The sequence below is a fragment of the Ipomoea nil genome, unplaced genomic scaffold (assembly GCF_001879475.1).
Source record: "Ipomoea nil cultivar Tokyo-kokei standard unplaced genomic scaffold, Asagao_1.1 scaffold1936, whole genome shotgun sequence".
Taxonomy (NCBI): domain Eukaryota; kingdom Viridiplantae; phylum Streptophyta; class Magnoliopsida; order Solanales; family Convolvulaceae; genus Ipomoea; species Ipomoea nil.
This window is the reverse complement of record NW_017618364.1, coordinates 995,087-1,005,487: the sequence shown is the minus strand read 5'-3', so window position 1 is coordinate 1,005,487 and position 10,401 is coordinate 995,087. Positions and strand designations below refer to the sequence as shown.

At 33.1% G+C, this 10,401-nt stretch overlaps 1 protein-coding gene across 1 annotated transcript; it reads left to right on the top strand.

The window, feature by feature from the left end:
- The first annotated feature begins 2,180 nt into the window (after positions 1 to 2,180).
- Positions 2,181 to 3,925, top strand: LOC109146762 (F-box/FBD/LRR-repeat protein At1g13570-like). Its single transcript, XM_019294406.1, has 3 exons — positions 2,181 to 3,089; positions 3,178 to 3,351; positions 3,472 to 3,925. The coding sequence occupies exons 1-3, from the start codon at positions 2,328 to 2,330 to the stop codon at positions 3,796 to 3,798; spliced, it is 1,263 nt and encodes a 420-aa protein (XP_019149951.1). The 5' UTR covers positions 2,181 to 2,327; the 3' UTR covers positions 3,799 to 3,925.
- Positions 3,926 to 10,401: the final 6,476 nt, after the last annotated feature.

The following is a 10,401-nucleotide window of genomic DNA, read 5'->3' as shown; positions in this document are numbered from 1 at the left end:
AGGTATCACTGTGACAATGAAAATACTAAGAATGTTGATAGTTGTTTAGATGATGTTGGTCACAATGATAAACCAAATGATTCGCTTTTATTTGACATATATAATCCAAGAAATTGGGATGTTCTTGATTCTAAATTAATAGATATTCTTGTGTAAGATTCTAAATTGTTGAAATCTTAATTATTTACGATCAAATAAGTTGCAAGAGAGACTCATCAATGGATTAGCTTTAATCTCTATTGAAAATGAGATTTTAGAAGAGGTTGATATCAAAAGTTTGGTGGATGATTTTATGTTTAAATGTGCACGATGCATGTCACTTTTTAAATGAAATCTTAGATTAATTTTTTATACAATATTTATATTTTAAATTTTTTACACAACTTTTTGAACAGCTATTATTTATATATACAAATTATTTGAAAAATGGGTCCAATTTAAGATATTGCACAGGACCCCATTTTTTATTGGAACGGCCCTGTTCCTCACACTAAAACCAACTTTGTATGCATATTCATTATATAACTCAAAAGCTCCATCACTATTACTTACTACAACATCAACCAAATCTTCATCAACTGCAATTGCAAAAATATATATATATATATATATATATATATATATATATATATATATATATATATATATATATATATATATATATATATATATAACCACAACTATACCAACTACTAACTTTTGGCCAGCAATATCTACAGAACAAGTCTGCACATTATGAATGTGCAGTTCAACTATAATGAATATAATATACTAGAAAATTGAAATGAGTTTGATGGAAATATATTCTTTATTTAAGTAGAGAGGGGAAGGGGAATGCCGAATAAATCCAGCCATACTCTACAGAAAAAGAATATATTGTCCATCAATAACAGTTACACATAATTCATAATCTCATTACATAAAATTCATAATCTCATACAGAAAATTCATAATTGCATAACAGAAAAGTCATAATCTCATAACTGTAAATTCATAACAGAAACAAAGTATTAATAACAATTGTGACATTAATGACATTCAAATTGCAATAGATACTGAATAAACACCAGTAAAAACAAACTAAAAATAAAGAACATTGCAAATAATCACCATGAATCACAAAAATCCTACAAACACACATTTAATATATTATAACGCTCACACCACAATCTCGCAATAACAAACACAAATATACATTCAAATTCAAATTCAATATGTTAAAATCTCATAAATCAAACGAAATCAAACGCAGAAAATCAAATGCAAACATCGCAGAAATCAAATTCAACAAACTTGGAATCGCTGAAATCGAATCACCAATTAAATCAAATCAAGCAATCGCGAATGGAAGAAGAAAATTGTGAATAGCGAATGGAATAAAAAAAGTGAATAGCGAATTGAAACTGCCAAAAACAATAATGGAAATTGCCTTCAAAATCGCGACTAATGCCGTTAATAGCACAGTGATTTTTTTTTTTTTAAGTTATGCCTGTAAAACGACGTCGTTTCGAAACGTGTTCACCAAGCATGGTGAACATGTTTCTACGGCATAATTGCATAATTTACATCCCAATGATTTATTAGTATTATTAGTGGGCTGGAATCAATTTAGCCCATTGTTGCCGCCAAGGGCCAAATCAAGAGTCGCCACTCGTTATACCGTGCGCGAGGGTGCTTATAGCACTGTGCGTCCCGCGCCTCTCAAAACGACGTCGTGTTAAGTTGTTAAAAAAAATCTTTTGTTTCGAATGCACATAAACTCATAACAGAATACACATGATCTACATAATACATAATACACATAAACTTTTAATTGAATACACATAATGGGGTTTGGTTAACATAATACACATAAACTCTTACTGAATATACTTAAACTCATTACATAATACACATAAACTTTTGACTGAATACACATAATGGGGTTTGGTTAACATAATACACATAAACTCTTAACTGAATACACATAAATTCATAACACAATACACATAAATTTTTAATTGAATACACATAATGAGATTTTGTCTGTTCGAATGGACGGAGTGACGTCAGTATAACATCAGCATGAAACGTGCCTATTTTGTGTATGGGCGCACATTGCTACCGTGGTGCACGACATAAATTGCCAAGCGTCGCAGTATTCTTTTCTTCCTAACGCAAAACATCTAGGCAGTAGCAAAGGCGAGGGTTTCTTCAAAACATCTAGGCAGTAGCAAACACTTCTCCCCTAATCTCTTTTTTCTTCCCAAATTCTTTTGTTTCCAAAACCTTGTGGGCTGAATTGGAATTCAAATCGACGAGCGATTTTAACTTCTGTTTCCAGTTTAATGGCGAATCGTCATCGGAGAAAAACCGAAGCGGATGCCGGAAGGGATCTGATAAGTGAACTACCGGCAGAAGTGAAGGAAAGGATTTTGGAGTGTTTGCCTACTCGAGAAGCTGCCAGAACTGCTCTGCTCTCAACTCACTGGAACAATGTTTGGTTGGGGCATGGGCGACTTGTGTTTGATCCGTACTTCTTCCGATGCTTCTCAAAGTCCAAGTACGGAGGTGAGAAAGGTATAGCTCAGATTAACACAATAAATGATATTCTAATGCTCCGTGCTGGACCGGTTAAGAAATTTACTCTATACCTTGATTATGCATCGCAACCTCCCCAGCAGTCTGATTTAGATCGGTGGTGTCGTTTTATTTCGAGAAATGGTTTACAGGAACTTAACTTGTTTATTTGGCCTACCTATATGCTGCCATCGTGTATATTCTCTTGCCGGACAATTAAGCAGCTGTGTCTGGGCGATTTCATTTTTGATTTTCCGATCCCTAGTTGTATATTTCCCAGTGTCACTTCATTAGCTTTCAAGAAAGTTGAATTTAGTGATAATGTTAAGGGAATTGTGTTCACAATTCCTAATATTGAGGAGTTGGCTTTCAGTAATTGTAAAGGGATCAGTAATTTTGAGATCAGTAGTCCAAAACTTGAAAGCTTGAGGGTTATTGGTTATCAGTCTTGCATTCTTGATGAATCCAGATGGATTACCCTTTATTTGAAAACAATTAAGACTCTTTGCTTGTGTGCCAGTTTGTTGCAGGTGAGAATCTCTACTGTTGCATTTTCTTCCTTTATGCAAATGGAATGATTATAAGTATTGACAGTGTTCTATGATTTTTTTTTTCAAGTGTAAAAATGCAGAAATAGCCACAGTGACATTCCCAACTGCAATAAATTTGCAAGTGATTGAGCTGTATGATTTAAGTGTTTCATGTCAAGAGCAACTTGCCTTTGTTTTGCAGTTGCTTCAACATTCCCCCAACCTATGTGAGCTGAAGATTACGCTAGCAAATGGTGATGGTGTAAGATACGAAACCTATGGACTATCTATATATATTTGGAATCAAGATTGTTTCTTTTCCTTGTTGATTTCCTCGTCGTTGTATGTGTTATTCATTTATTCATTTCTTGTTGTGTGGTAGCTATGTGATATAACAATGGCTACAAGACTTTTGGAGGATCCAAATGGATGCATTGTTAAACAGGATCTGAAGATTCTTAACACAATCATGATTGATTGGTTTAGTGGATCTACACTTGAAAAGCTTTTTGTGAAAATGCTACTCTTAAAATCCCCTGCACTAGAGAGAGTTTTAATACAGGAATATGATGATATTGATACCTCTATAGCTGTCAAAAGCCTAAGGGAGTTGTTGCGTTTTCCTCGTGCTTCTCGGAAAGCCCAGATTGTTTGTATGGAATGCGACAACTCTGAGGAGTCCAAACTATTTGATTACATATGGTTTTAAACATGTAGGAATTTAGTATAATGAAGCTCCATGGATTCAATTTTGATGCAACCTAGAAATGTAAGCATTGGTTCAATAAGTATTATATTGTAAAGTATTTTGAATCTATAAGCAGTCATTGAGGAGGCTACTGTTTTTCTTGGACGTTGGTTTACTTGGTTAATTCTGGGGAACTCCACTCCATACCCAATAATAGTCAGCTTGAGAAATGGGGTTTGGCTACGTTATAAGGGACTCAAATGGTTGTTTTATTGCTGCTAAGAAAATACCATGGCATGGGTTCTTCAAACCTGGGGAAGCAGAAGCAATTGAAGACATGGATGCTTTAAAGTGGTTGAAGAATCTTAATGTAGATGATGTCCAGGGTTGAAACTAATTGTCTTTAGGTGTTGAATAGGATCCAAAATCAATCTCTGGTATCTTCGGGGGTGTATTCAATCATGATTTTCATAGACTTTAATTTTAACGACTTTTATGAACTTTAAAAGTTTTGAGGTATTCAATTTAAACTTTTAGGGAGTTTTTAAAAGTTAGGCGGTATTCAATCAAGATTTTTAAAGAGTCTTTAAAAGTCAAGTTGTATTCAATCAAGATTTTTAAAGAGTCTTTAAAAGTCAAGTGGTATTCGATAAGTTATACGGTATTCAAAAAGTTATTAACTTTTGTAGATTTTTTAATTTTAGGACTTTTGTAGACTTTTCTTTCTCAAATATAAATAGTTGAAATCCAATCAATCCCAAGATTTTAAAATTTTTGTTCTACCAATTCTGCATGTTTTCTCTTTCTATTTAAACTCTATTTTCCCCCTATTTAAACTTTATAAACCTTATACCTAAATTCAATAAATTATTTTTTCTTCATTATCATACATTTTCTTCATACTTAAACTCTACCCATTTTTTCTCTATCCTAAACTTTACAATCTTCCTCTAAAAATTTGAAATAATATAATATTATTTTTACTTCATTATTGCTTGTTTATTTTGATTTTATATTTTTTTTTCTATGAACTTTTTATCCCTAACTTCTAAACTTTCTCTACGAACTTTTCTTGTAACTTCTAAACTTTCTCTAATTCTCCCTAAATACATGAACAAAACAAATTTTTCATCTCTCAAATTTTACTATATGTTCCATTATATTCATATAAATACTTATTTTTTTTTATTCTTTTTTTGTTTGTTTATATTCGTAATTTTTTTTTTTTAAAAAAAACATGTTACTTAGAATAGCAAACTACTATTCGCAACAACAATTTGGGGTTGCAAACAGTGTCACCTTGTTTTTATGATATATATTATAATATGTTTTGTAAGAAAATTATAAATGATAAGAATCGAAATCATTGAAAGTTTGTAAGAATGTATTCAATTTAGAATTTTAATGACTTTTGTAGACTTTTTAAAATAAAAAAGTTGATAAAAGTTTATGAATGTTTTTTATATAAACTTTTATAGAGTCTTACAAAGTTTTAAAAAGTTATGAACGGCTCTATGAAAGTCAATCAAAGTTTATTAAAATCTATTAGTTTAAAATTCTTTAAAAATCTACAAAAGTCATGATTGAATACACCCCCTTTCGTTTGATCTGATTGTCAATGAAGTTAGGGAATTAGTTAAAGCATTTTTTGTTCTTTGTTTTTGTGGATTGCCCATTTGTTAGTTAGGGAGGCCTTATAGAACTGGACTTGTAAGGTATCCATAAAGAAATTATATGGTATGCGGATTTGATTGAGGGGTTTTGAATCATGGTCTACAATGCAAGTTGGACTTTGGTCCATGGCATATTTTGTCACTAGAGTGAGTTTAGAAAATTTCTAATTAATTAAGGAATCATAATGTCATCCAATAATCAACCATTCATGCAAAAAAAAAAAAAAAAAAAATGATTTTACAATTCAAGATTTCAGAATGGGAAAATTGTAATTTATGCCCCTCAAGAATAAGTCAATTATCAATGTTACCCCTGAATTATTAGTGGTGTAAATATTACCCCTCAATTTTCAAAATGTGACATATATTGCCCCTTCCCTGAATTATTAGTGATGTAAATGTGGTTACCCGTCATCTTTCTTGTTCGAAGACCACGTTTTTTTCCTCATTTTTTCTTTCTTCGATTGTTCTCCTTCCGTCATCAACAATTTTTCTCCTTCTTCATATTAGGGGAGGGGCAATATATGTCACATTTTGAAAATTGAGGGGCAACATTTACACCACTAATAATTCAGGGATGGCATTGATAATTGACATATTTGTGAGGGGCATAAATTACAATTTTCCCTTTCAGAATTAAAGAAAAGAAAGATCAATCACAACTGTTAATATCATTTGTCCTCCTCTAGTTAAAAGGATATTATTGTATGATTGAGCTTAGAAACCTTCCAGGTTAACAATCACTCCATCAGTACATCCTACCACAATAAAATTACTATTAAAAAAAAATGCAAAAGCATATTGACTAAATATAATAACATATGTTAAGTCTTTAAGTTAGGCATGCATGGGAATTATGTAAATTATGAAGTGATTGATTGTTTGTTTTTATGTTTGTTGTTTGTTTGTTTTTGTTTTTTTTTTTCCTTCTTTTGGAGGAACTTAGTAGTGTGTCTCTAACACAAAAATTGACTTTGAAGTTTAGCCTATTTAATGGGTGGAGGTTTGATATGCAATCTATCAAGGTGCTACTTGCTTGCTTTTCTGGAATCGTGAATGTTGTCATTGATCAAATATAGTTGGATATTTTACTCCAATTCATACCAAGTTTAAAATTAGACGTAAAAGAATTTTTTTTTTTTTTTTTTTTGTGTGCCTCTACAAAAGTAGAAATTGTTTTCATAAAAAAAAAATAATCTTAATCTTATGCATCTCTTTGTACTGTATGTTCAATAGTGTGTAATGGTTTGTGAGACAGCTTACTAGTTTTGAATGTACTATTACAAATTTATTTGGGTTAGTTTAAGCTAAGGTTACTTAATTATATGTTACGTTCTTGGTAACATGTTAAGTTCCTAGATGCCATTTGTTGATAGAAAAAAAAGACACCACAGATCTATAACAGGCTACTACAATCGATTATTGTACGAATTGAAATAGTAGAATATGCATGATGTATTTATCATGAAATTAATAGTTGTGCAAACTTGATGACAAACGAAAGGTATATTCAAATCTTGGGTTACACGTTGATGCGTCGCCAAATGTCCAAATGGTTTTGGCGCCCCTGTTAAAGGTTGTGTAGGAGTGGTTTGGCTTTGGTTTTTCTAGTTTAGCTTATTTGCTTTTATCACAGCCAAACCTCTATCTCCTTCTAGCTACTCAATGCAAACAATGTTATGAGAATAATATCCCTTTCAGAATGTTTTCAAAGTATTGGGCGGTGGCTCGGAGAGTCAAATCTAGTATCTTGCCATCGAAACGTGACGTTGATTGCTACACAAGTATAATAAAGAAATGAAGTTATGTTTTTACTACTAGCTATAGTTTTTGACATAGTGTAAAATGTCTGATATTAACAATTTGTATCATAGCAGGTCACGAGTTCGAGCAATTGATCGTCCTTACACAAACCTTTAGGCATAATAATTAAAATTAGACCTTTAAGTTTGGTTTGTTGTTATTGTTAATATTGGTAATACTTAATTAATCATTTGAATTTTAGTTTCAAAAATTTCCAAAATTAGATTCTTAAAATCCTAGAGTTTAACTATAAGGCTATCTTTATTCCTGCAAATGTATCTTACTTTCAAAAGTATGTCCTACATCTACACCATCAAATTTAAAATTACTTCAGGTCGGGCCACTCTATCTGGGTCTAAATACCAAACAGCGTCTTTAACTTCTTGGCGAGATACCAATGAGGTAAGCATCGCAACTTCACTCTCTGACAAACAGTTTGAGATTGACTGCAACGCCTCATCAAAGCCAAAACAATCCTCTTCTGTAAACAAATTAGTAAAAAAGGTAACTGCATGCCTTAGTAAAAAAGAGCTGTATGATTGATGCCGAAGGAGGAAGGTCCACAGTCCATCTCAGTGAGGTGGTCGGAGGTATAGGAGGTGCCCGGCTACTTTCGCCCGTCTTTTGTCTTTTGGAAGCAGGAGCACGAGACTTCAATTGGCGAACAATCTCCTCACAAGACATAGGGGGCTCGCCCATATCTGCAACAAATTGAAAAATGAGTACGAAATATATGGTCGTTATAAGAGAAGTAACAAAGCAATCGAGCTAATGAAGATCAAACCCGGAAGCTCGGCCGTGGCATGGTCAGGTGACAGATACTCGGATACAATGGCGGGCTCATCTTCATCCCCGGAGGAGATTTCAGTTACTATGGGCCGGGGGGACAGGGGAGGACCCTGTACAAATCCAAGCTCCGTATCTTCGGATGGGGCCCCTCCACCATCGCCCATTGCTAGACATATAAAATGAAAATTAGCTTGTAATAAATAGATAAAGAAAATATTAAATATTCAACGCAACTTACCATCATGGTTGAGAACACAAAGGTCCCGCAGCTCCCATTCTTTGAACATCTCATCATAATTTGCACGCCTTCTGCCAGTACAGTGTTGATGTTATTCTTTGTGAAATCCTTACCCTTAGGCCCATGATGATGTTTGATGACATGCAAATTAATTTCATCGTGCAATGCAATTTCTCTCTCGACTGAAATGCCAAATTGCATTGGAGATAAATTAGGCCTGTGGTAAACACCAGTGTCAAAGCACATCAACACTGTCCTTGATATTATATGTTTTTGAAGCGTAAACCTGTTGCAGCAGACGTTCCCAACTGCAGTAAATCTGCAAGTGTATGAGTTAAGTTTTGGTTGTGGGAAGCAGCTCACTGTTGCTATGCAATTGATTCAAAAATGCCCCAACCTATGTGAACTGGGGATTAATGCAGAAAAGGTTGAGTATATATTTGGCAATCATGCATGAATCTTCTGTTTTTTTTTTTTTTTTTTTTTTCAAATTTCCTCAGAGTTGTGCATGTTTTTCATTTCTTCTTGAGTTGTAGTCAAGTTGGAGGGATGACAAAGCTTCAAGACTAAGAGTTCTGGAAGATCCAGATGGTTGCTTTAATATTCAGGTTTTGGAGAAGTTTAACACAATCAAGTTTGAATGTCATAGTGGATCCACACTCGAAATGCTATTTTTGAAAGCACTGCTCTCAAAATCCCCTCAACTTGAGAAAGTATTTATTCGAAAGGGTTCTACTATGGAATCCGATATCTCAAGGGAGTTGTTGTGCTTCCCGCAAGCACAATTCGTCTTCAAGAGGGACTGGTGGACACATACTCTGATTGGTCACTCTGAGCTTTACGAATTTAGTTTGACGCTACGTTGGTGGCTCCATAGGTTAGGATGCAATATATAAAAATGTAATCAATGGCTGTGGTGGAAGTTGAAACTAAACTTTTTGTAAGACATGGATGGTATTATTTTGTAGGGCATTTTGTATCCTCTCTCAAGCAGTAGAGTCCAAGAATGACCCTTTTTTTTGGTTAAGTTAATTGTAAACTTCAGCTGATGTGGGTGCTTAGCCAAGTGTTTCTTATGAGTTCAATGCAATGATGTTTTAATGTATTATAAGTTTGTATGCTTTGACTGCAGGAGCCCCAAGTCCCAACTGGCCTGGATGGCTTAGGCTTCTCACCCACTTATTCTTCAATTCTTTTGGATCTTTATTGGGTAAGTTAGCAGATGAGAGTGATGATGACATTTCATGTAGTGCTTATGGAGTAAAATCATATTTTACTTTGTTTGGTTATAAGAGAATTGAAAATGAATTTATTGTTCTCTTTCGGTATTTTATTTTGTTTTAAATATTTTGGGAGGAAAAATATAATGTATGTTCCTATATTGCCTTCAAATGTTTTTATTAAATATGAGCATTTGAGATTTTATTATACTAATTATTCCAATGATTTATCTCTTTCCAACCAAATAATAGAATCAATTGTTTTCCAAGGATTTTAAATTCAATTCATTTTTAATTCTTTTCCACGAATCAAACTAAGTTGCAGAGGTAAATGATAGAATTTTGGAGTGTTTGTCGAAATGAGACATTGTTATAACCGGGTCGGTCTTGGCCAAGGCAACTGGCCCCTAATTTTTGGGGCAAATTATATCGTGCACCGCGGTGCATAATGGATTATGCACCGAACTTCTAAACGACGTCGTTTTGTTTAATGAAAAGAAACGGCACCCATTTCACACCGTTCCGCAAAAAGTAACTCTGTTGTTTAGTTTCCTTTTGTATACACTGCAGTTTCATTTCAATACAACTACAATTTCATTTTGATATAACTACAGTTTCATTCGATATTTATACACTCAAATATGTGAAAATGTTATTTAATTTTATTTTATATACACTATAGTTTCATTAAAATATAAATACATTATCATTTTGATATAACTATAGTTTCATTCCATAATATACACTAAAATATGTGAAATGTTATTCAGTTTCATTTTATATACACTGCAGTTTCATTTCAACACAACTACAGTTTCATTTCAATTCAATTGCAGTTTCATTTGATAATATAAAAATAATACGTAAGGCAGTGTCAGTTTAGATACATTGTAGTTTCAGT

Excerpts from the sequence above, each read along its gene's own strand:
- LOC109146762 (XM_019294406.1), top strand. The coding sequence starts at position 2,328 with ATGGCGAATCGTCATCGGAGAAAAACCGAAGCGGATGCCGGAAGGGAT. Across the intron at positions 3,090-3,177 it reads TGTGTGCCAGTTTGTTGCAG|TGTAAAAATGCAGAAATAGC; the intron begins GTGAGAATCTCT and ends TTTTTTTTCAAG. Across the intron at positions 3,352-3,471 it reads CGCTAGCAAATGGTGATGGT|CTATGTGATATAACAATGGC; the intron begins GTAAGATACGAA and ends GTTGTGTGGTAG.